Here is a 27,118-nt window from a genome sequence, read left to right as displayed (position 1 = left end):
ATCTTCTTCTGGATCATCCAAATGCTCTCTAGCAAACTTCAGACGGGCCTGGACATGTACTGGCTTAAGCAGGGGGACACGTCTGGCACTGCAGGATTTGAGTCCCTGGCGGCGTAGTGTGTTACTGATGGTAGGCTTTGTTACTTTGGTCCCAGCTCTCTGCAGGTCATTCACTAGGTCCCCCCGTGTGGTTCTGGGATTTTTGCTCACCGTTCTTGTGATCATTTTGACCCCACGGGGTGAGATCTTGCGTGGAGCCCCAGATCGAGGGAGATTATCAGTGGTCTTGTATGTCTTCCATTTCCTAATAATTGCTCCCACAGTTGATTTCTTCAAACCAAGCTGCTTACCTATTGCAGATTCAGTCTTCCCAGCCTGGTGCAGGTCTACAATTTTGTTTCTGGTGTCCTTTGACAGCTCTTTGGTCTTGGCCATAGTGGAGTTTGGAGTGTGACTGTTTGAGGTTGTGGACAGGTGTCTTTTATACTGATAACAAGTTCAAACAGGTGCCATTAATACAGGTAACGAGTGGAGGACAGAGGAGCCTCTTAAAGAAGAAGTTACAGGTCTGTGAGAGCCAGGAATCTTGCTTGTTTGTAGGTGACCAAATACTTATTTTCCACCATAATTTGCAAATAAATTCATTAAAAATCCTACAATGTGATTTTCTGGATTTTTTTTCTAATTTTGTCTGTCATAGTTGAAGTGTACCTATGATGAAAGTGGGAGAACTTGCACAATTGGTGGCTGACTAAATACTTTTTTGCCCCACTGTACATTTAAAAAAAAAAAAAACGGCCGATTAATCGGTATCGGCTTTTTTTGTCCTCCAATAATCGGTATCGGCGTTGAAAAATCATAATCGGTCGACCTCAAGTCTGAATACTTTCCGAAGACACTGTGTATATATATATATATATATATATATATACACACACACACCTCAGCAAAAAATAAACGTCCCTTTTTCAGGACGCTGTCTTTCAAAGATAATACGTAAAAATCCAAATAACTTCACAGATCTTCATTGTAAAGGGTTTAAACACTGTTTCCCGTGCTTGTTCAATGAACTATAAACAATTAATGAACATGCACCTGTGGAACGGTCGTTAAGACACTAACAGCTTACAGACGGTAGGCAATTAAAGTCACAGTTATGAAAACTTAGGACACTAAAGAGGCCTTTCTACTGACTCTGAAAAACACCAAAAGAATGATGCCCAGGGTCTCTGCTCATCTGCGTGAACATGCCTTAGGCAGGCTGCAAGGCGGCATGAGGACTGTAGATGTGGCCAGGGCAATAAATTGCAATGTCCGTACTGTGAGTCGCCTAAGACAGTGCTACAGGGAGACAGGACGGACATCTGATCGTCCTCGCAGTGGCAGACCACGTGGAACAACACCTGCACAGGATCGGTACATCCGAACATCAAACCTGCGGGACAGGTACAGGATGGCAGCAACAACTGCCCGAGTTACACCAGGATCGCACAATCCCTCCATCAGTGCTCAGACTGTCCGCAGTAGGCTGAGAGAGGCTGGACTGAGGGCTTGTAGGCCTGTTGTAAGGCAGGTCCTCACCAGATATCACCGGCAACAACGTCGTCTATGGGCACAAACTCACCGTCGCTGGACCAGACAGGACTGGCAAAAAGTTCTCTTCACTGACGAGTCACGGTTTTATCTCACCAGGGGTGATGGTCGGATTCACGTTTATTGTTGAAGGAATGAGCGTTACACCGAGGCCTGTACAATGGAGCAGGATTGATTTGGAGGTGGAGGGTCCATCATGGTCTGGGGCGGTATGTCACAGCATCATTGGACTGAGCTTGTTGTCATTGCAGGCAATCTCAACGCTGTGCGTTACGGGGAAGACATCCTCCTCCCTCGTGGTACCCTTCCTGCAGGCTCATCCTGGCATGACAATGCCACCAGCCATACTGCTCGTTCTCTGCGTGATTTCCTACAAGACAGGAATATCAGTGTTCTGCCATGGCCAGCGAAAAGCCCGGATCTCAATCCCATTGAGCACGTCTGGGACCTGTTGGATCGGAGGGTGAGGGCTAGGGCCATTCCCCCCAGAAATGTCCGGGAACTTGCAGGTGCCTTGGTGGGAAAGTGGGGTAATATCTCACAGCAAGCGCTAGCAAATCTGGTGCAGTCCATGAGGAGGAGATGCACTGCAGTTCTTAATGCAGCTGGTGGCCACACCAGATACTGACTTGTTACTTTTGATTTTGACCCCCCCTTTGTTCAGGGACACATTATTACATTTCTGTTTGTCACATGTCTGTGGAACTTGTTCAGTTTATGTCTCAGTTGATGAATGTTGTTATGGTCATACAATTATTTACACATGTTAAGTTTGCTGAAAATAAACGCAGTTGACAGTGAGAGGATGTTTTAGAATACTAGAATACACTAGGTGCAATTTAGAAATGAGCTTGTTCATCAGTTTTTCTCTTGTTGTGTCAGTAACCTACAGTACCTCAATTAGCCATGTCAGCTAACAATTTTTGGAATGGTAGTTAGCTGGCTCGACTATCTGAACTTATAGTAATCATTGCTTTATACCAACCTGGTGCACAGGGCACGTGTACAAATGCCGTGACTCCAGTAGGCACACATTCATTTTGTTTCTCATTCTCACTCAGATATCGTATTAACATGGCATAAGTTAATACAAAATGTGTAGAATTGCAGGAAATTTGCTTAAAACTGCAACAATGTCTCTCCAACCAATGGGAAAATGGGTACAATTCCAGGTAATGAACTTTAAAACTTACATTCTTCTCTGCACTGCCACAAAATATTTTGTCACGAGATGGACGGGACCCCCAACCAAATCTCACTTGGGGCCCCCAAAAGGCTAGACCCGGCCCTGTGTCCATTGGATCTGGGTGAAATCTGAGATGTACTATTCCATATCAGCCAGCATCCCTATGCTCTGAGAAACTAGGGAGGAGCTCTGAATGTGACGGGTCTCAGCGGATACACGGAGCTTTGATCCAGAATACATCCACCTCCCCCACTCCACCACACTCTCCCTTGCCGTAACACTAGCCCACCCTGCTTGTCACTTCCACACCATGGGGGGCTCATATGCCAGGCAGCACAGCATTGTAACATACTGGGGACAACTGTGTTCTGTTTGGGTCACATGACAGGGGACATAGGGGTTCAGAATGCTGAAAGGATCAACAGGTCACTACTGTCACATAGAGGCCACGTCCCACGCATGGCTCAGCTGAGTCAGGCTGTCAGTGCACTGTCCATGCTAATCACTGCCCAGAATGGCTGGCTCACGGGCTGGTTGCCAGGCAGAGAAATCTGCTGGGCCTTGATAATGGGTTAATGCATTGATATGTGTTCTATAGTTTACTTTACTGGTGCCATTTGAGTATAGTATTGGATGGATGAGGGATTTTTACATGTTACGAGACAAAGCAAAGATATATATTGTTAGGTTATAATCAAGGTTTATTTGGGACAGTTGGTCAGCCATGTCTGTTCACTTTTTAAATTTGTGTGTAAACATAGTGGCTCTCCCACGAAACCTGAGAGTTCGAGGAGACTATCGAGGGAATTTCCCCCTCTTCGAAAAACACGATAAAATGTCTCTCCTATTTCGAGCCATATTGCGGATGTTGTTTTCATGTGTGACTGGCTGACATACGTGTGTGTGTGGGTGATAGGGGATAATAAGACTGGTAAGGACTTGATGTACGTGTCTCAGTAGTGTAGGCAGCTGCCGCGTGTCCATCAGACAGGGCACATTCCCTGTGCTCGTCTGCGTCTGCTGAGCCACGGCCGGGCGAGTCTCACATACAGGGCAGTTAGGGTTTCCATCCAGGGTTCAGATTCTCTGGCCAGTGACCACACACACCATCAAATTACTCAAGAGGCATGGAGGACACACACACACACCACGCAACCACACACATGCCAGCTCTGGATTCTAGACACTCAGACGGACAGACCAGATAAGCTCTCTTTAGGTGTTTATGAACTGTGATGAGCTTCTATCTGGGCCATTTCTCTTTTATTCCCAACACGGTGTCTTCTACAGAGTCTGTCAGCATTCCAGTGTATGAAGTATGAAGGGACTCCGAGGGAGTAGTAGGCATGTTCCAGTTGTACCAAGTGAGGAATACTTGGAAAAAGCTCAACAGTTCATACAGGCCGCACTTCGCTAATATCCCTTTGATCTAGAATGGCATGACGGCGATCTAAGGCTGTTGCCAGGCAGACTGGAGAGAGACATGTTGTAATCCCTCTCTACGGCCCATGTTCTGGGTGTGTGTAGAGTAGACGTTGTGCTCCGAGAAATAAGTGCCAGTTAATGGACTTGTGCTGTCTCGGTCTGTCCTGGAACCTAGGACTACCTGGAAAACGGTGACAATTGTTACTGAGTGGACTATCCTGGCTAAATAAATAAATGAAATGAATGTCCTGCGTGGCTCTTTCCTAACTGGTTAAGATGAATCAATATTCTGTAAGAGAGCGAGAGAGTCGTTTGACAACGCGAGGCAGGCAAACATCAAATGGACACCACTCTGCCTACAGTGGCTCTTGGTTTGTTCTCTTGCATATAGCTGCTGCTGGAACGCAGGCAACAAGGGCACAAGAGCTTCGCAACTTTGCTGTCCCATGTGGCTCAGTTGGTAGAGCTTGGCTCTTGCAACGCCAGGCATGTGGGTTCGATTCCCACGGGGGACCAGAACATTAAGTATGAAAATGTATTCACTCACTACTGTAAGTTGCTCAGGATAAGCAAGTGTGCTAAATTACTAAAATGTAAAAAATGTAACAACCATTTTGTGACTGGCTGCTGTAGCCTAATTTACAGAACGTGCAGGCTGGTAGATTTCAGGCCCCTAGGGGCCAGTTTAAAATCTGACAACAGCAAACTGACTTTTCAGACAGGAAACCCATCCCATGAGCAGAACGTTTATCTGGGCTGGTGACTGCAGGGTCCATGACTTCTGGACTACTTTCATCGTAAATGGGAGTTTTTTTTTTTTTTTTGTGTGTGCCATTTTTCTTTCAGCATCAGGGCTTTCTGTTAGTCAGACCTGGGTTGAAATGTTATTTGAAATCTTTCAAATACTTGAGCTTTGGCCTGTCTGGAGTGCCAGGTTTGGACTTTTCTATTGGTTTCATTGCAACAGGTAAGCTCAATCAAGCACAGCTAATGTGTCTGGTTACAAAGAACAAGTAATGGTAGAATAATTGCAGCTGGTTTCACAGAAACGTTGTCGGAGTGAGATGAAATGCTCTCGGAAGCCAATAAGATCAAGCTGTTGTTTTAGTCCTTTTACCTCGGCTAATTTCCTTTTCAGATGTAAAAGGGCTTTTGGATATCATAAGGACGACATTATAGAGACATCCTGATCTGGTACTACTGTAGCCCCTGACCATCCAAATTGCCCTTGTTTTCTTGAACAGTTCAGACACCCTGTGTATTTTTGTAAAAGCTGTGCTATGTAATGTTCTGCGGCACTTCAATAGAGGAGAAAAAATGAGAACCAGCTAATTGAATTGCTAAGTATTATAGACTGTCTGCTTATCCTGGTTGCTGTGGCAATAATCTACTTAATTCTGGCTTTAACAAGGCAAGAGGAGGGTGTTATTGCACTAATGATATTGAAACATGAGATACCTGATGGTTTTAGGGTATATGTTATGAATCAACATTTTTCAGCCCTTAAGATACATTTACCATAAAACATAACTGGATGAATAATTTGGAATAGTTTCTTAATACAATCAAACCCAACCTGCCAAGGTCTTGCTGTCTCTCTAAGGAGTAGCTGCTTTGACTTCACAGTCTGGGAACTTACCTGAGAGAGCACAATGCTCTATTCTCTTATATCATGCTGTCTGGCAATAGTGAATAACTGTGCTGGAAAGTGACTTCCTGCTCAGGTCCTCCATTCATTCAAACCTCTTAAGTCGCTACCTCGGTACATGTGTATACTGTAGGTCTTGTGAAGAGCAGGGACAAATTAGCAGGGTCATTCTGTTCAGAGGAAGGGCAAAGATTTAGCTAACTGTTTTTCCTGGAACCGATTGGTAGTAATGGCAGAATAATGGCAGCTGGTTTCACAAACGTTTTCAGAGTGAGATGAAATGCACTCGGAGGCCAGTAAGATCGAGCTGTTGATTTAGTCCTTTACCTCAGCTCTTTTCCTTCTCTTTGGATATCAGAAGGAAGACATTATGAAGACCTCTTCTGATCTTTACAAATGTTACGTAACCCCGGGTGGGTTTAAGATTACCAGGATTACATTTGTTAGTTGGAGTGTGTCGTTTAACTTTTAAAACCTTGTTTATACCAAAGTCTTGATCAGCCTGCTCATCATTTTGAGGCTGCAGAAGAAGAAATTGGATGTGGGGTAATAATATACTTATAGTAAAAGGGTCCCAGCTGTATTTATGGATCATATGTAAAACATGCATGCTATGCAAATCCCCTAGGGATAGGGGGATTCCTCTATACTCAAATAGACAGTAGTATTTGTATTTATTAAGGATCCCCATTAGCTGCTGCCAAGGCAGCAGCTACACTTCATGGGATCCAAACAAGATTAAGGCTATTACATAAAAATAAATTAAACGGTACGTCATTCAACACATTATTACACCACTACTCTACCACTACATATCTACAGTACCTATGTTCCTCTTTGTGGAACTTGACCATATGACTGGGCAGTAGTCCAGGTGCGATAGACTTCTTCCCATCTTAGCTACCGTTACATCTATATTTTTACCATAACAGTTTACGATCCAGGATTACGCCAAGCAGTTTAGTCTCCTCAACTTGCTCAATTTCTACATTTTATTTATTACAATCTTTAGTTGAGGTTTAGGGTTTAGTGAATGGTTTTGTCCCAAATACAATGCTTTTAGTTTAAAAATATTTAGGACTAGCTTATTTCTTGCCACCCATTTCTTAAACTGACTGCAGCTCTTTGTTAAGCGTTGCAGTGATTTCACTTGCTGTGGTAGCTGATGTCTATGATGTTGACTCATCAGCATACATAGACACACAGGCTTTACTCAGTGGCAGGTCATTAGTAAAAAAAAAAGTCAAAGTCAGGGACAGCTGCCCTGGGGTATGCCCAACTCTACCTGGATTAGGTTGGAGAGGCTTCCATCAAAGAACACCGTCTGTGTTTTGTTATACAAGTACTTCTCAATCCACAATATAGCAGAGGATGTAAAGCTATACCACAAACGTTTTTTCAGCAGCAGACTATGATCGGTAATGTCAAAAGCTGTTGAGTGCTCTTCCCTATAAGCGTGATGAAAGTCAGTTTTTATTTTGTTTACTGTGAAATAGCATTGTATCTGGTCAAACACAATTATTATTTTTAGCTGGAGGAGCTCCACTTTAACCCAGGTCTCCATAACCAGGGATAAGCAGGTCATTATTGTAGAAGATATCATTTGTTCTGAATAACTTAGCTGTATCTGGCCAAACAGCATTTTCTTTTATAAATACATGTCTTCTCTTCTGTCCACAGATCCACCATGCGCTGAGTGTTGAGGACAACCTGCTGCAGCCGTGCAGGAAGCTCCTAGCCTTTGCTGGATGTGTGTGTCTCAGGGTGACATGCCCGGCTCAGCCTAGGTACGGTTACCGTGCCAGCTCCCAGAGGACCTCAGTGTATGCCTGTCTGACCGGGGCCCTGCTGGAGGCCACCGCCGCCCTCGGGGCCCGCAGCACTCTGCCCAGTGTAACCGTTGGCTCCACTGGACACGCCATGCTCAAAGGTAAGGTGTGTATGTGTGTGTTATAGGAGGCTAGTGTATGTTTGTATGTATCTTTACTACTGTTCAAATGTTTGGGGTCACTTAGAAATGTCCTTGTTTTTTAAATAAAAGCAATTTTTTGGTCCATTTGAAATAACATCACATTTTTCAGAAATACAGTGTAGACATTGTTAATGTTGTAAATGACTATTGTAGCTGGAAACGGCTGATTTTTGAATGGAATATCTACATAGGCGTACAGAGGCCCATTATCAGCAACTATCACTCCTGCGGAGTTCCTCTGTCCAGTGTCTGTGTTCTTTTGCTCATCTTAATCTTTTATTTTTATTTGCCAGTCTGAGATATGGCTTTTTCTTTGCAACTCTGCCTAGAAGGCCAGCATCCCGGAGTCGCCTCTTCACTGTTGACGCGGGTACTATTTAATGAAGCTGACAGTTGAGGACTTGTGAGGCGTCTATTTCTCAAACTAGACACTTTAATGTACTTGTCCTCTTGCTCAGTTTGTGCTGTTCTGTGAAGGGAGTAGTACACAGCGTTGTACGAGTTCCTCAGTTTCTTGGCAATTTCTCGCATGAAATAGCCTTCATTTCTCAGAACAAGAATAGACTGATGAGTTTCAGAAGAATGTGCTTTGATTTTGGCCATTTTGAGCCTGTAATCGAACCCACAAATCCTGATGCTCAACTAGTCTAAAGAAGGCCAGTTGTATTGCTTCTTTAATGATCACAACAGTTTTCAGCTGTGCTAACATAATTGCAAAAGGGTTTTCTAATGATCAATTAGACTTTTAAAATTATTAACTTGGATTAGCTAACACAACGTGCCATTGGAACCCAGGAGTGATGGTTGCTGATAATGGGCCTCTGTACGCCTATGTACAATTGAAGTCGGAAGTTTACATACACTTATGTTGGAGTCATTAAAACTAGTTTTTCAACCACTCCACAAATTTCTTGTTAACAAACTATAGTTTTGGCAAGTCGGTTAGAACATGTACTTTGTGCATGACACAAGTCATTTTTCCAACAATTGTTTACAGACAGATTATTTAACTTATAATTCACTGTACCACAATTCCAGTGGGTCAGAAGTTTACATACACGAAGTTGACTGTGCTTTTAAACAGCTTGGAAAACTCCAGAAAATGATGTAATGGCTTTAGAAGCTTCTGGTAGGCTAATTGACATCATTTGAGTCAATTGAGTCAAACCTCAGAAAAATAATTGTAGACCTCCACAAGTCTGGTTCATCCTTGGAAGCAATTTCCAAACGCCTGAAAGTACCTCTTTCATCTGTACAAACAATAGTACGCAAGTATAAACACCATGGGATCACGCAGCCGTCATACCGCTCAGGAAGGAGACTCGTTCTGTCTCCTAGAGATGAACGTACTTTGGTGCGAAAAGTGCAAATCAATCCCAGAACAACAGCAAAAGACTTTGTGAAGATGCTGGAGGAAACAGGTACAAACGTATCTATATCCACAGTAAAACGAGTCCTATATCGACATAACCAGAAAGGCCGCTCAGCAAGGAAGAAGCCACTGCTCCAAAAAAGCCATAAAAATGACAGACTACGGTTTGCAACTGCACATGGGGACAAAGATTGTACTTTTTGGAGAAATGTCCTCTGGTCTGATGAAACAAAAATAGAACTGTTTGGCCATAATGGGCATTTATGTTTGGAGGAAGAAGGGGGATGCTTGCAAGCCGAAGAACACCATCCCAACCGTGAAGCACGGGGGTGGCAGCATCATGTTGTGGGGGTGCTTTGCTGCAGGAGGGACTGGTGAACTTCACAAAATAGATCGCACCATGAGGCAGGAAAATTATGTGGATGTATTGAAGCAACATCTCAAGACATCAGTAAGTTAAAGCTTGGTCGTAAATGGGTCTTCCAAATGGACAATGACCCCAAGCATACTTCCAAAGTTGTGGCAAAATGGCTTAAGGACAGCAATGTCAAGGTATTGGAGTGGCCATCACAAAGCCCTGACCTCAATCCTATAGAACATTTGTGGGCAGAACTGAAAAAGCATGTGCCAGCAAGGAGGCCTACAAACCTGACAGTTATACCAGCTCTGTCAGGAGGAATGGGCCAAAATTCACCCAACTTACTGTGGGAAGCTTGTGGAAGGCTACCCAAAAAGTTTGACCCAAGTTAAACAATTTAAAGGTAATGCTACCAAATACTAATTGAGTGTATGTAAACTTCTGACCCACTGGGAATGTGATGAAATAAATAAATCATAAATCATAATTTCACATTCTTAAAATAAAGTGGTGATCCTAACTGACCTAAGACATGGAATTTTTACTTGGATTAAATGTCAGGAATTGTGAAAAACTGAGTTTAAATGTATTTGCCTAAGGTGTATGTAATCTTCCGACTTCAACTGTAGATATTCCATTAAAAATCTGTTGTTTCCACCTACAATAGTCATTTACAACATTAACAATGTCTACACTGTATTTCTGATCAATTTGATGGTATTTTAATGGACAAAAAACTTGCTTTTCTTTCAAAAAGAAGGAAATATACAATACATAGGTGTGTGTGTGTGTGTGTGATCAACCAATGTTCTGTTGAATCTGAGAATGTCCCTCAGAAGGGCCCAGAAGTCCCTCTGTGGTTTGTGTCCTCATAATAATGCAGCATACCGACTACTACTACCACACTAAACCTTTTTCGGATGCATTTTGTACCACACACAGTTTATTGCAGTTTTAACAGAAAGTGGTCTGAACTTCAGATTAATTAGGTAGAACTTGAATTGGCTTGTATTTCTGTCTGACTTCGTTCTCTGTCCCCGGCTCGTGTTCCAGAAGGGAAGGTCTGTGTGTTCCTGTGGGTTGTTCCTGATATTTGAACTGCAGTTTAATAGAATAGAAGAGGTCCTCATTAGTTATGTATTCCCCAGTGATCTGCTCTCTTATTTTTCCCACATGCTGGCTAGCTCAGGTCTGGCCGCATTGGGCCATGTGAGAGAGGAGAGGATGGGGACTGTGGTTTTCGCCCCCCCCCCCCTTTACATGTCTGTCTGGCTGTCTAACCTAGGCCAGGCACCCGGCACGTTGGGCCCTGTGGTCGTATATACTTTGTTGTTTTAGACTTTCACAGGCTTCACAAGGATTGAGTATCACTAAAAAGCTCATTAATGTAGCTTATTTCAAGCACCTTCAGAACTGTTCAAATCTTATGTTCTCTAAAGTTCTTTATTTGTTAGTGTGGGTTTTCCAACGTTGTTATTCAGAGATATTAGATATCAATCCTTGTGTTGATGAGACTGATGGTGCCAACTAATGATAAAAACAACCCACGCTAATCTATTCACTCTCCCTAGTTTAGCTAAGTGGCCTGCAGTGAGTCACGCTGAGGTTCAACTCTGCACCTCGTCCAAATCAGAAAAGCTAGCAAATTAAAAACGCAATATGCACTTCAAATATGGCTGCTTTGCTCCTTTGATTAGCACAAATACTTTATTTCCCCTCTCTCCCTGATTGTCTCCTGGTCTAATCTGATGTTGGCTGACTTCTGCCTTCTTTCTGGCTGGCCCGCACACTCTCTGTGTCTCCTTGTGTCTCTTGCGAGAGTCTCTCGTGCTGCCTCTCTGTCTCTCTCTCACGCTCCACAGTGATGATTTCACCTTGAAGTCTCCCGTGGGCCTGTCTAGCACGATGATGTAACACCCACACACACAAAGAGAGAGCGGTGTAAGCGTATCCCCCCTCTGGCTCGGACGAAAATCCTGCTGGACAGTGGCCAGGTGACAGGCCGTCTGATGCGGCTTTGACACATTGAGTCACTAGCCCCCTCGCCATCCCCGCCGTCCAAATATATTAATTGCATGAGCATTGCTTTGTTATAGAGTCCGGGAAGGCGTACGGCATTCGTTCAGTACCAGAACTGAAAGCTGATAGGGCCCTTTGTAGGACTTGATTGAGATGCCGGTAGCTGTCGTGCGAGGTTGGATTGAGGCGGTAAATAAGGAGAAAGAGACCCCCGATGTTAGGCTATGCTATGGACTGCAGAATGTATTCACCCAGCAGGTTTAGAAACTATAGCAGTTTACTCCAGTACTTCTCTTATTTGTACAGTATGATCCACAGGAAAGGTTTTGAGTCAAAGCCCGCAGAATACATGAAGACTCTACCTACCTCTGTTTTGATTTGCAGACTCGGTTCTGATAAATAAGAACATTTGGTCCGAAACACATCCGTCGTCTTTCTTTGATATGCAGATTGATGATGATCTCTATATACGGTAGTCTCCCTCAGGAGTCCAGTTGATGTTTTCATCTGTGGAAGAGTCTTTTCATAATGGAATGTCAGTCAGGGGTTTGTGTTGTTTGAAGTGGAGGCTGAGTGTGGTTGGGACTGTACCACACACAGTGGAGGAGTCCATCACCACCTAGCGATCTTGTTCTCGTCTCTGGAATATGAAAACATTGTATTAACCCTTTCTTCAAAGGGTGAGGTCAGAGAGGCTTGTTTTGGGATCCACCTGTCTTCTCCTCTTCCTTGCCTTCTTCCAATTGGCTACATACTGTTACTGTCATGTTCCCTTCAGTACATTGTCACTGATGTTAAAATGCTGTAGTCGTCTTCCAGCCAAGAGCAGTGTTACTGCGACTATCTACTGTAATAAGTAGAGAACAGATACAGTAAGGTGTAGATTGCTATTGAGCGACTTATTTAGAGATGGGAACAATATCATTTTATGACTGGCATTTGTGAAGGCTTATGACTTTAATCAAATATTTCTAGATCATGCCAAATGATCAGAAGCATTCTAACACTTGATAAAGGTGTTTCAAACTTAGATGTTCAGAGGCACGCCGATGACCGAAAGACTCGGTGATGTCAGTGCTGTATGTGGATTGAGGACATTCAAAACCACCCTCGTCGTTATTGTTATGAGGGTTGAGGGTGACATACTGGCAGCTGCAAACACAAATAACGGCTTCAGAAAAATGCTGACTGGAATAGCCAGGTCAAGATCAGGTCAAAGTACAGCGAGATCCACCAGTATGCTAGAATGAAAAACGCTTGTTTGTCTGAAGTGCAGACCCACATGGCGAGAGGCTGCGTGTAAGCCCAGGTTGTCAGCTAGCGTTGTTTATGTTGAACTGCTGCGCAGTGACTGCGCTTGGCCAGCTATCGCATTGTCAGCTTGTGGACAAAAAGCAGGTGTGGGTTAAACAATGAAGCCTTTCGTCCTCTTTTGAGTAGTCATGTTATGAAAAGCCGTGTTCAGTTTTTTTTGGTTGTGTACTGAATAGGGTGAAGCTTGAAGTCTTTTGTCCTACAGATCACATTGTCTAAATGTGGTTTAAATGACTAATTAAGGGGAATACTGTTTGGCTTCCTCCCAACAGGCTGTTGATATATGGTTCAAACACACAATGTATATTTGGCGACATGGCGGGGGAAGCTTAGGGGAAGTCTCCACTTTTTAAGGCTGTCAAGGGTGTATGACCTCATGCTTTACAGAGATGACACCACAGGTCCCAGAGTGGTGGGGCAAAAACAAAAAACCTGGGGCCAAGAGTTTTTCCTTATCTGGTAGCCGATCCAGGTAAAACTGGACCTTATATGGTATGAAGGTGTTTATCAGTTGTTAAAAGTTTTAATATGTGCTATGATGAGACCAGTGTTTTTGTCATCCGGTCACATGGTTTGAAAAACACTCTTGGAAAAACTCCTGGGTTTGGGGAGGATGAAACCCCTGTCAAACTGCGGCAACCTGTACTTGTTTCACATGAATTCATATGGATTATTTTTTTAAAGCTAGACTAACAGGGAATGAACAGACAGCCAGCAACATGATTGGACAATAGCACTCACCTTGCTGAGCTTGCTTCATGCAGGTTTGCATTGTGTAGGCCTGCCCTATGCAACTGTAGGCCTAATAAAAAAATGATCTCAGTCTGTCAGCTATTGTGTTCATTGAGTAATTCAAGTTAATCATTTTGTATTGAAATCGTCTAGGTTGCCTAGTCAGCCTAAGTTTGAAAATAAACCACATTTGATCCCATTCACATTTTCTCTTAACACAAATAAATGGGCTATAAATACTTCATGTTAGTGCTTTGTTTACCCTGGCCAGAGGGACAGAGCGTAGTAATGTGAGTGATGTGTCAAAGTAATAAATAAATAGTATATTCATTTATTTTGGCGTTGTGAAAACAGCTAACTGCGGGGGATGTGTGGTTGTCACGTTTGCTAAATAAATAAGCTACCAGAGGAAAGTGGAGAGCGCGATTTCCTTAAATCTGATTTCTCAAGACACACACAGAGCCTGCTGCAGCACTCCGATGTGAAGGACAGAGAAATTGTGCGTGAGTTGACCAATCATGAGGGAATTTGTTTTTAAAAAAAATTAAATAAAAACTTTGCGCATCTTTTTAACACGTTCGCATCAATATTTTTTTATTAAACTAAATCAGAAGAGGTGAGGCGCTGCCCCACCTAAGTGAAAAGTGCTGGGGAAAATGCCAGCTTACCACATGTATTCTGGCAGCACTCAGTATTACCTTGATATTCTGTTCATCAGACTTAAATGTTCCTTTGGACTGGGGAGTGACTAAGCTTTATCCGAATATATTTATCTGAAAACCATTTTACAACCACCAGTAAATCAATGGTACACTCCTTTTCTCTGAGATTTCCCTCCACTTTGTAATGAGTCATATTTGGCTTCTAGACTACATGCTTAGATACTTGACTCCCCCTCTGTGGCAGGACATGTATAGCCTTCATGTGTATGTAAACTGACCTCACAGAGAGGAGCTGGGGGGAGGGAGGAGTGTTGGGGCTATCGGTGTCTCTCTGTGTGGGGTGTTATAGCTGGAGGTGGGGGGCTGGCTGCAGGCGTTGCTGGCGCATGGCTGTGAGGTTTGTAGCCTGTCAGCTCGGGGAGCAGCAGAGCAACGAGAGCTGGAGAGCAGCTGGCGCTCCTGATGTGGACAAGTGCACCTCGCCGGTGCTGTGTGAACAACCACGGAGCTAACAGTAACGACAGCGCTGCTCCTGCCGTCCGCAGCTCAGCCATGAAGCACTCCCACAGGATGGACTTCAAGCTGATCAGTAAGTGGGCTTTAAATGAAACCGTCTAGAGACAGACAGGATTCAGTGCTGTTGTCCTATGGAATGTACTATAATGGGTGTGTGTGGACTATACTATGACTATACTGGGAGTGTGTGGACTATACTATGACTATACTGGGAGTGTGTGGACTATACTGGGAGTTGACTGTGTGTGTGGACTACTGTGAGTGTGTGGACTACTGTGAGTGTGTGGACTATACTATGACTATACTGTGAGTGTGCGGACTGTACTGTGTGTGTAGACTGTACTGCGAGTATGTGGACTATGAGTGTGTGTACTGTACTGTGAGTGTGTGGACTGTACAATGACTGTGCTGTAAGTGTGTAGACTGTACAATGACTGTACTGTGAGTGTGTGGACTGTACTGTGACTACTGTGAGTGTGTGGACTATACTGTGACTGTACTGTGAGTGTGTGGACTATACTATGACTGTACTGGGGGTGTGTGGACTGTACTGGGGGTGTGTGGACTGTACTGGGGGTGTGTGGACTGTACTGGGGGTGTGTGGACTATACTGTGACTGTACTGTGAGTGTGTGGACTACTGTGACGGTACTGGGGGTGTGTGGACTGTACTGGGGGTGTGTGGACTGTACTGGGGGTGTGTGGACTGTACTGGGGGTGTGTGGACTATACTGTGACTGTACTGTGAGTGTGTGGACTACTGTGACGGTACTGTGAGTGTGTGGACTATACTGTGAAGGTGTGGACTATTGTGACTTTACTGTGAGTGTGTGGACTATACTGTGAGTGTGTGGACTATACTCTGACTGTACTGTGAGTGTGTGGATTGTACTGTGAGTGTGGACTATACTGTGACTATATACTGTGAGTGTTTGGAGGATACTGTGAGTGTGGACTATACTGTGACTATATACTGTGAGTGTGTGGATTGTACTGTGAGTGTGGACTATACTGTGACTATATACTGTGAAGGTGTGGACTATACTGTGACTGTACTGTGAGTGTGGACTATACTGTGACTATACTGTGAAGGTGTGGACTATACTGTGGGTGTGTGGACTATACTGTGACTATACTGTGGGTGTGTGGACTATACTGTGAGTGTGTGGACTATACTGTGACTGTACTGTGAGTGTGTGGATTGTACTGTGAGTGTGGACTATACTGTGACTATATACTGTGAAGGTGTGGACTATACTGTGGGTGTGTGGACTATACTGTGACTATACTGTGAGTGTGTGGATTGTACTGTGAGTGTGGACTATACTGTGACTATATACTGTGAAGGTGTGGACTATACTGTGAGTGTGTGAACTATACTGTGTGTGTGGACTATATTGTGACTATACTGTGAGTGTGTGGACTATACGGTGAGTGTGGACTATATTGTGACTATACTGTGAGTGTGTGGACTATACGGTGAGTGTGGACTATATTGTGACTATACTGTGAGTGTGTGGACTATACGGTGAGTGTGGACTATATTGTGACTATACTGTGAATGTGTGGACTATACGGTGAGTGTGGACTATATTGTGACTATACTGTGAGTGTGTGGACTATACTGTGAGTGTGTGGAGGCTCTCTTCACTCAACAGTAAGCTATCTGCCTGCACCTTAGCAGCCTTCTCAAGTGTGTGTGATTAGATTTCTTCAGTTTCTATAGCTAGCCTACTCCTGTGGGTTGTCACTTGTCTCCACAGAGTTTCTGTCTCCAGAGCTGTCACAGACTGTTGCTACTCCTGTCTCTGTCTGTGGCTAGTTTACCAGGACTGGCTGGTCACATTATGTCCTGGTTTGTAATGGCATGTTTTATTTTGAGCTCCAAGGACAGACTTCTGTTCCTCTACAGTCTGTTGCAATGTTGTTTTGAATGATGTGGATTTGTTGACTTGAAACAGTATTTTTGATGTCATGAATTTGTTGTGTGGTTTGGGCTTTAGAGAGACTCTGGTTAGGTACCGTGGTTATAGTCTGTATCCGCTGATGTAAAAAGGGCTTTATAAATGCATTTGATTGATTGATACAAGGTTTTGGAGTGTTGTGTTAGGTCCTTGTCATGAGACTGATATGGGTAAAGTCAATTTATCATAATAAAGAAATGTGTATATAACCAGGCTGGTTTTAGATAAATAAAACAATGATCTCCGACTTGGTGCACCTGTTTGATTCATCCCCTACTGTAGTTATGATTGTCATCACTGCAACAGTGAGTAACGTCAGACATGTTAAAGGTTCTGTGCTCTGCTCAGGTCAGTATAAATAGCCAGGTGATTCATCATGGCATGGCTCAAGCTACAGTCATTTCAAACTTCTCTTGATCAGGTTTTGTAATGGTTTACATTCTGTTATTCTCCTTCGTCACGCCAATAAGCATCCTACCGACTTGCTCCTCACACAGGAAATACCACAGAGGGGCAAAGGGAAAGAACTCTCTCGACTCAGGTCTTGACTCTCTTTCCTGAGGGTCTGACCTATGGCCTTTAAGCACCCTGAATACAGCTCTGAAGTATATTGTTGTACAGACACGGGCCGTGACACAGGCTGACAGAAAGACGCCGAGTGTGATCACAGAGGACGTCTCCTCAGCAGGATGTACATTAGGCTACAGCCTGGACCAGCCAGCTAGGCAGCCTGGGTATTCCCTATATAGTGCACTACTTTTTACCAGAGCCCTATTGGACCTGGCCAAACCTAGTGCACTACTATATAGGATGCAGTCTATCACAGTGCCATCCGTTTTGTCACCAAAGCCCCATATACTACCCACCACTGTGACCTATACGCTCTCGTTGGCTTGCCCTCGCTTCATACTCGTCGCCAAACCCACTGGCTCCAGGTCATCTACAAGACCCTGCTAGGTAAAGTCCCCCCTTATCTCAGCTCGCTGGTGACCATAGCAGCACCCACCTGTAGCACGCGCTCCAGCAGGTATATCTCTCTGGTCACCCCCAAAACCAATTCTTCCTTTGGCCGCCTCTCCTTCCAGTTCTCTGCTGCCAATGACTGGAACGAACTACAAAAATCTCTGAAACTGGAAACACTTATCTCCCTCACTAGCTTTAAGCACCAGCTGTCAGAGCAGCTCACAGATTACTGCACCTGTACATAGCCCATCTATAATTTAGCCCAAACAACTACCTCTTTCCCTACTGTATTTATTTATTTATTTATTTATTTTGCTCCTTTGCACCCCATTATTTCTCTCTCTACTTTGCACATTCTTCCACTGCAAATCTACCATTCCAGTGTTTTACTTGCTATATTGTATTTACTTCGCCACCATGGCCTTTTTTTTGACTTCACCTCCCTTATCTCACCTCATTTGCTCACATTGTATATAGACTTATTTTTCTACTGTATTATTGACTGTATGTTTGTTTTACTCCATGTGTAACTCTGTGTTGTTGTATGTGTCGCACTGCTTTGCTTTATCTTGGCCAGGTCGCAATTGTAAATGAGAACTTGTTCTCAACTTGCCTACCTGGTTAAATAAAGGTGAAATAAATCAAAAATCAATAGGAATAAGGAGCCATTTAGGATACAACCGGGATTCTTTTCTAAAACAGAATCTCTGCAGACACTCTCCCATGAACCCTGCTTCACCAGGCTTTTATGCAAGGCTTATGCTGTGCTTTGAGTAGGGCATCGTGCATAAAGATTAGGGAGCGGGAGACACTTAGCCCCGGAGTATTGTACGACATGATCAAATGCAATTTATTTCCACTTCAAAAGGTAGCTCATAAAAAGAGGACATTGAGCAGATGTTGGAGATGGATGATAACAGACGTTGATTTGTTGAAAATATTTCCAGGACCGTATGCACAGCTTTAAAAAAAAAAAAAAAATTATGTTCAATATTAGTTTTGAGATATTAACTTGATAAGAAGTCAATGATTTATAGCATTATAAAACCAAAACAAATGCTGCTCTTGTTTAAGGGAGAGTAGTGTTATTGACTACAAGGATAAAAGGGCTAATATGGTCAATGGTAATGTTTGAGCTTCAACTGTAATATGGGGGCCCAATAAAACACCGAGCCCCCTTTACCAAGGTTCTAAAAATAAGAAGAATTAATCAAATGATTGTTTATGTTCTGCTTTTACGCCATTCTAGAACTTTCTGATTATGTTCTGGCTATAAAGCGGGGCCCTTTATATATTTCACCCACGTCAGTATCATTTTAAAGGGGAAATCTGCAGTGGCTACGTAGCCATTTATTCTTGAAGAATATAGGCCCAAATTATAAATGCCTTATAAGCTTAGTTCAACTATCTTACTCCATCAGAATCCAAAACACAGGCTTATTTTACTCCAGTGTAAACAAACACTGTACAGCCTCAAAACAGGGTTAAAACTGTAATTTTAAACTCATAGATGGTCAGTCCCTTTCATCCATAACTCGGTCTATGAATTTGAGTAGTTACATTTCTCCATCCCTCAGCTGTTTACCCAAACAGTGGTGGGATGGTCCCTTTTTCTTATTGTTTAAACTGTCCCTTTTTAAGTCTGACATATTTTTTTTTAGCATTTATTTTTTACCACAAGTCCTAGTGCAGTCTGCGGGATGTTGTGTTTAGTTAGACTCCGCTCTAGGCCGCAGCATGATAGATCGCGTCAATCTCACAATGTAAACGGCACACAATGTTCATTACCGAGAGCAGTTGAGAAACTGCGCCGGATGCACAAATCAACCAATATAAATGGCCGATTTATTTATTTATTTTCCCGCCGCCAGTTATTGCGGTAGCCATGGCTACCTGGCGCACATATCAAAAGGTTTCCCAGGACATCCAGCGGTGGTGTGTGGCGGCTGAGGGCTGACGATGTCCAGAGGGGCATCTAATTCCCTGTATTTATGGTATTTCTGCACCGGTCCCCCGGTCCACCATACCAACAGAGCACACAGCCATTTATCTCTGAGCAGAGACAGCAGAGCTGTGGTGTGTGTGTTCTCAGGGTGTGTAAACACACTGGAAACGGGGCTAATGGCTCCTGTACGAAAACCCGAACACGCACTTCTGCCACTCGGGTGGAAATGTTTGATGTCTGAACTAGAGAGTTTGTTTTTGACGTGTTTTGTATTCTGAAAAGCAGCGGGGTTCAGCTTTCCTACCATGTTTAATATTACCTGGGAATTGACGTTGGAGGATACCTTTTAGTTTACTGTGTACATCTCTCACCCGTCTGTCTCTCTCAGAGCGTCAGCTGTGCAGCAACATGTCGGCGTGCAGCGCGGTCCCGTCCAACGTGACGGGCATCAGCAAGGAGCTGGTCGAGCTGCGTCACCTGATCCAGTTCCCCGAGGAGATCGCCAGCATCCTGACGGAGCAGGAGCAGCAGCTGTACCGCCGCATCTTCCCCCTGGACTACATCTGTTTCTTCACCAGGGACCTGGGCAGCCCCGACTGCAGCAGGCGCCTGCACCCCAGCCTCAAGGCCTCGCTGTCGGCCCCGGCCATGCCCATACAGACCCAGAGGAACACTGTGGAGGACCTGGTCACACGGTTCAATGAGGTGAGACTGGTGAAGAGAGGCTGTCACTAATGTGACTGCGTTGAGTGGTTAGTAACAATCTTAGTCCTAAATATCTACAGGATGGGGTTGAATTAATGAAGGTCTTGATGATTCATCTATTAGTTGAGTCAGGTGTGTTAATGCTGGGCTAGAACAAAAGCCTGCACACATTGTTGCTGTCCGGGACCAGGATTGGAGAGCCCTGCGGTATAAGGTTATTAAAGATCTCACTTACTGTTAATTGTTAGATATTATTTTTGTGGAATTGACCACCCGGTGGTGTACAGTGTTTGATGGTCTTATTCTGCCAGTTTGTTTCCCACACCTGCGGGGATTAGTGTCAAATTACACTCCTAAATGGAGCCCTTTGAGCTGCCCTCTACGCTGATTGACTTTGAGAATAAACAATTAAGAAAAACATCTCGGCGGCATCGGAATGAGGTCAGTCCCAAGCACACGGAGGAAATGATGTCATCTTTAAGTGGAAATTATGTCATCTTTAAGTTTCATGCCTTAACATCAGCTGGTTTTTATTAAGCGAGAGAAGGAGAGTGAGAATTGTATTTCCCCAAATGTGTATCCTAACCATTTTTGGGCATGTGGCGGAGCTACAATCAAATGAGTGACTCTTCTCAACAGAGACAGAGTCTGACATAACCTCCGCAGCATGGTAGAGATGGACTCACTATGTGTGTGGTTACCGGCTGTGCCCCAGTTCCACGAACCGGATCAGAGAAACTGGGCAGGCTGTTTGAGCCGAAATGGCTGTCTGGAGCGGTTAATTCTGACAAACACAAAATGGTCGTGTGGTGAGTTTGTAATAACTCTGTCAACATTGATTATGTCATCGTTCCATCATGGGGAAACTGAACCTTGACACAGAAAAGAAGATTGTAAGCACGTTGTATGTTTTTGATCACTGGTCAAATGGTGTTATTGGCATTCTCACCAAAAGATGTATTCCTGGAATTATAATTCCATTGTTATTGTGTAGCCTATTTGATATATACTATATCATATTGGAATCCGAGTGCCGTTCGGTTTAGTCCAGTGGATTCGGGTTGTCATTCTGATGTAACCCCTATGTGTCTTTATCAAAGGGACGCCACATAACAGGCAGAGACCATTTTGGATCACCGCCGACTGATCTCCCACCTTTTAAATATGGACTCATCCATGGGAGGACGGGAGTCGTGCCGTCTACAATATCAGCCACTCTGACAGATATGCACCTGCCTCTAATCTACGGCCTACCAGTGCTTTCATGTCCACCGCTGACAATGTTTATAGCGCTGAGGGACATGGCTGTAATGTAACACAGTCTGGATTCAAATAGTAATGTACTGCAGACACTTGGGAGAGGGAGAAGTGGAATGTCATGTTTCTCTCTCTATCACTTTGGTGCCGTCTCTCATTGTCAGTCGTTCCTGGAAACGAGCGAGGGGAAGGAGGATGATATCTATGTCTGGGATGGCGCTGTAACTTTTAGTGTCTGAAGTTTTCTCTCTGGAGGGAATCAAACTGAAGTCCCCCCCCCCTCCGTTTACATCTTACATAACCCAGTAATTGGATCTGTGTTATGTTGTTTTTTTAAGCCTACTGGCTTCTCTCTGGGTGTGTACAGATGTAGGTTCTTCATTTGATTGCTCTTGGGTTGCTGAGAATTTTGCACAGCAGGAAATGCAAAGTTGTTTAGGTTTAAGAAGGCTTCTAAAGTTTTTAATTTCCACTTTAAAATGTCATACTGGATTTGCCCTAAGGAAAAATGAATCAACCCCTACAAGATATTTCCATGAATTATAATTCCCAAACAATTTACATTTCCTGTTGCTGCAGGATTATTTTCCTGCTGTAGCAAGCAGGCTCAAATTAAGATCTTACATCTGTAACTGTAGACAGCTGAGCAGTGCGACAAGAGGAATGCTTACAGGGATGACTTTAGAGAGGCAGAGAGTCTGACTGGCCCTGGTTCTGATGACTGGTTCTCCCATAGGAACAGAACAGACCTGACTGACTGCAGTATCAGGAACCTGCCTGTGGAACTGTTTATGTAACCCTCATTGTTTTAGGGGGGGGGGTTTAGCCGCAACACGACAGCGGGCAAATATTTGCTCCAACTGTTATGTCCAGTCCAGGGTTTCTGCCTGAACTTGGATAAACCCTTATCTCTACTATTTTGGTTGGATATATGCAACAAACGAGACCTGATGCAATCAAAAGGTTTCATAACTTGTTGTAGAGCCGACTACCACCATTTTTTCGTGTTAGGTTAGAGATAGTGACCGCTAAACCTGGGTTGAAATTAGGCCTAATTCCGTTTAATTGAGTTCATCATAAATGGTGCTGTTGTCGATGCTGTGTAGAACATTGACCTGCCCAGTGGGAAACACTAGTCCTTTCATTATAAGGGTGTGTCCAAAATGGTGCCATATTCCCTATATAGTGCCTCAACTTTTGACCAGAGCCCTATGAAAGCAGTGCACTATATAGGGACTAGTGTGTCATTTCAAGCGCAGCCTGGCTGTTTCGGAGCATTGACGGGTCATGAAGTAGACGATGTTGTAACTGTGAGAGTTGCTGTCTCTAACAGGTGAGCTCGTGGGTGACCTGGTTGATCCTGACTGCGAGTTCAATGGAGGAGAAGAGAGCGGTGTTCTCCTATCTGGTCCACGTGGCCAAGTGCTGCTGGAACATGGGCAACTACAACGCCGTAATGGAGTTCCTGGCTGGACTACGGTATTTGGTCTTCCAGACACATTTCTTACACTCCTCACTTTCTTCCAACCGGCTGTAATCCTACAGCACCTGTCAATTTTCATTATTCAGATTGCACCTAATTAAAAATCATTCTGCTAAACCTAACGTAAGTAAGATGTGTGATAGATCGATATGGAATTATTCTCTGCTCCAGGTCTCGTAAAGTACTGAAGATGTGGCAGTTCATGGAGCAGTCGGACATTGAGACCATGCGCAGACTGAAAGATGCCATGGCGCAGCACGAGTCTTCGTCCGAGTACAAGAAAGTGTTGAACCGTGCCCTTAACATCCCAGGGTGCAAGGTAGTGCCCTTCTGTGGCGTCTTCCTCAAAGAGCTGAGTGACGCGCTGGACGGGGCCGCCAGCATTATCAGCCTGCGCCACTCAACGCACGACTCGCCAGAGGACTCACTAGAGGTAACGAAGTGGGCCAGGCCCAGGCTTGCATGCCAAGCTTGTAGCATAGTGGGTGAACAAGGCTAGCTGGACAGACAACACCTGCTAGCGCTCTGAAGCTCTTAACACAGCTTTGATGGCTCTTCCTAGATGAGCAGTTTGACACTTTACATCAAGTTGCTATTTTACCTGTGTAGTGCCACCTTTTATTGTTCACGTTACCCTGTTTCTCTTTCTGTGTAGTTTGTGGGGGACTACGGCGGGCAGCAGCACTTCCTGCAGAGGGCGGGGCCAGACGGGCTGCACAGCCAGGAGAAGGAAGCCACGGTCAGCAACATCCTGCAGATCATCCGCTCCTGCAACCGCAGTCTGGAGATGGAGGAGGGAGAGGAGGGCCACCACGAAGGCTCCTCCAGCTCCTGCAAAAAGACATTCATGGACAGGAACAGGAACCAGTAAGTGACTGGATCAGGAAGAAGCGGTACTCAGGCACAGATCTAGGATCAGTTTTAGGATTCCCAAATCCTAACCTTAACCTGTGGGGGGGACACGAAAAATCCTAAAGTGTCAGGAAGAATCTACAGTCGATCCATTGCTCTCGCCATCATATTGTGATGGCGTTCATGTAGGCGTTCCCTCTACTTGACTACTCCCCTCTAGCATATACAGTACTTGCATGTTTGATTCAAAGGTTATTTATACGTGGATTTTCTATGAATGTTTCACATTCTAGATCAGAGTTACATGGATGATACATTTAGATTCCACCTGTTTAAACCCCCTTTAATCTGAGAAAGTTGAGAATAACGTCTTCCACTTTAAATCTTTTCCCCCTGATGTTTCCGTAACCGACCTCCACCAAAAGTGATGTGTTTAAAGTAGCTCTTATTTGAATGTCAACCCTTTCAGAAGGAATGGTGTCCCTGTCTGATAGTGGAAGGCTCCCTTTAATGTCAACTCCTTTCTCCGCTGTTTCTTTGACAGAAACACATAGAGACAGAAGGTGGACGGCCGTAAGAGCCGTAAGAACCACAGTAGCTCTGCAGACATTGTCCATGGACCACTTCCGTTCTGCCATTGTTGCAGCTTGTCCTTTAAAAAAAAAAAGTCAGCACAGTTGAATGTTCTGTCCAGCAGAGGTGTAGTCGTTATGAAATATCATTGTTTGGCCTTGTGGAACGTGCTGAATGCATAGTAACTGCAAGACAAAGAATATTTTAAGACTGGATATTTTAGAGAACATGCAACAGTAAAGCATAGATTATAGTTAAGCAATAAGGCACGAGGGGTGTGGTATATCGCCAATATACCACGGCTAAGGGCTGTTTTTAAGCACGACTCAACGAGGAGTGCCTGGATACAGCCCTTAGCCGTGGTATATTGGCCATATATCACAAACCCCCGAGGAGCCTTATTGTTATTATAAACTGGTTACCAATGTAATTAGAGTAGTAAAAATTGTTTTGTCATATAAGGTCTGATATACCACGGCTGTCAGCCAATCAGCATTCAGGGCTCGAACCACCCGGTTTATAATGTCTGATATACCACGGGTTTCAGCCAATCAACGTCCAGGACCCAAACTACCTGGTTTATGATACTGTATAATCAATGACAAGTGTTACTTGACAGGAAGCAGAGGTTCATGAATCATATTTAATGTCAGGTTATCTGGGGACTGCGAGTGTTAATGATGGGAATTCTTTGTTGAGATGGCAGTTTCACTACTTTCCAGTTTCCTTTTGGCTTTACAAAGCAAAGTCAATGGCATAAATGATTGTGATAGAAATCTGAAGAGTTCCCGTTACCTGTACTAGTGTACTATACTGGAAAACAAGAGCCAGTTTCCAGCGCTGTGTAGTTTCCTGACCCTTATGGGAGATCTGTTTGTCCTCAGACTGGGGTTAATGGTTACTTGGTGGAAAAGGCCTCTGATTTATGACACCATTTTGTTTCCGACGGGGCCTCTGGATCCAGTCAATGGTTTTCTGTGGAAGTCCTCTCACAATGTTGATTGGAGGAAAGATAAGGGCAAATGTGACACCTCTCATCCTTTCAGTCCTTTTCTGTTTTACTTGTTTTATCTAAACTATTTGTAGCGAGACACTTCCTGACCTTTTCTCTCTGTTCTTCCTCCCTCATTCCTCCTTCTACCGTAGCTCTTTCAGGAGCAGGTCAGATTCCAACCGTGTCTTGTAAGTTATCAGACTGCCGTTTAGAGCTTTCCCACTAACTGACTTTGCTTTACTTGTATGTGTCGAATTTGCTGTTACAATTGCATGGTGCGTTTTTTGTTTGTTCAGACTGGGCTGCATTCAATGCATTTTGCTATCCTCAAAGTGATGTTCTTTTGGTAGATTACATGGCTGGGTTGTTACACTCACTGAATAGAACAAGGTGGTGATGAGACAATCATTCCCCCTCTATATGTCCTAGAGCAGAGGCAGAACTATTCACAAATATCCACTGTTTGGTGTTTTGCTCCTCTTTGACCTCCTTGTTCGCCCGTTAGGTTTGTGGTGGGAGACCTGTCAGACTCTGAGGGAGATCTGTCTGAGCTGGCTAAAGAGGTGGAATTCCAGGGCACTGAGGAGACCCACCGGGCCTTCGGCCACGGCACGGAGCTCATCCCCTGGTACGTGCTCTCCCTCCAGCCTGACGTCCACCAGTTCCTCCTGCAGGGAGCCACCGTCATCCATTACGACCAGGAGAACCACCTCACCGCTCGCTGCCTCCTCCGCCTGCAGCCCGACAACTGCATCCTGACCTGGGCTAATCCCCAGAGCGGCAGCCCCCCCGCGGAGCCCCCAGGCCTGGGTCAACCTGTAGTGAACAGCCTGTCGGAGGGTCTGCTGGACCTCTCGGTGGTCAAGGCTGTGTTCCTGGGCCACTCCGGGGTGGACTTGCATGCTGTGTGTCTGCAGAACAAGCTGTGTCACACCATGAGGGCTGAGGAGAATGGGGTCAGTCTGCTTTACGGGCTCCATACTACAGACAACAGGCTGCTGCACTTTGTGGCCCCCAAGCACACAGCCCGCATGCTGCATGAGGGACTGGTGGAGCTGGTCAACGCCATGAGGAAGCTGAAGAAGTTCCCTGATCAGAGACTGCACTGGCTCAGGAGGCAGTACGTCAGCCTCTATCAGGTAAAATACTAATTCATTGAGATTGTGTCGTGGATGACAGGTATATTGAATCAGTCTGGAATACACAAGGTAGAATTGATTTGGGAAGTCTAATGTCCTGTTAATCAATACTCAAAAGGGAAACGGTGAGCCTCCTGTAACTTCAGCACAGATGCGAGGAAGGTGATTTTGACTCATCCTAATGTCAATTAACCTTGAGTGAGCGATCTCATAGACTGCTGTGTGTTTTGTCTCCCATCTGCAATAGGAGGAGGGCAGGTACGAGGGTCCCACTCTTGCTCAGGCTATAGAGCTGTTTGGGGGCCGGCGCTGGAACATGGGCTCAGGGGGCACAGAGAAGCCCGGCGCTCAGAAGCACAACTCCATCTCTACCACCAAGAAGAAGAAGAAGGCTCTCACCAGGGTTAGGAGAAATATACCTAAATATAGTGTTAGTTTGAGAAATAC

The 27,118-nt window shown here is 44.4% G+C and overlaps 1 protein-coding gene across 1 annotated transcript in view; it reads left to right on the top strand.

Annotated features, from left to right (window-relative positions):
* Positions 1–7,311: 7,311 nt before the first annotated feature.
* The window catches only part of LOC120045364 (1-phosphatidylinositol 4,5-bisphosphate phosphodiesterase epsilon-1-like), a 35,928-nt gene continuing 16,121 nt past the window's right edge, over positions 7,312–27,118 (top strand). Inside the window, exons 1-8 of the mRNA XM_038990241.1 lie at positions 7,312–7,317; positions 7,533–7,782; positions 20,057–20,373; positions 22,964–23,109; positions 23,285–23,546; positions 23,769–23,980; positions 26,038–26,671; positions 26,919–27,074. Coding sequence (XP_038846169.1) covers positions 7,312–7,317; positions 7,533–7,782; positions 20,057–20,373; positions 22,964–23,109; positions 23,285–23,546; positions 23,769–23,980; positions 26,038–26,671; positions 26,919–27,074 — 1,983 coding nt within the window. The remainder of the gene's footprint in view (positions 7,318–7,532; positions 7,783–20,056; positions 20,374–22,963; positions 23,110–23,284; positions 23,547–23,768; positions 23,981–26,037; positions 26,672–26,918; positions 27,075–27,118) is intronic.

Source organism: Salvelinus namaycush, chromosome 4, assembly GCF_016432855.1.
Source record: "Salvelinus namaycush isolate Seneca chromosome 4, SaNama_1.0, whole genome shotgun sequence".
NCBI lineage: Eukaryota > Metazoa > Chordata > Actinopteri > Salmoniformes > Salmonidae > Salvelinus > Salvelinus namaycush.
This window is presented reverse-complemented; position numbering and strand designations above follow the sequence as displayed.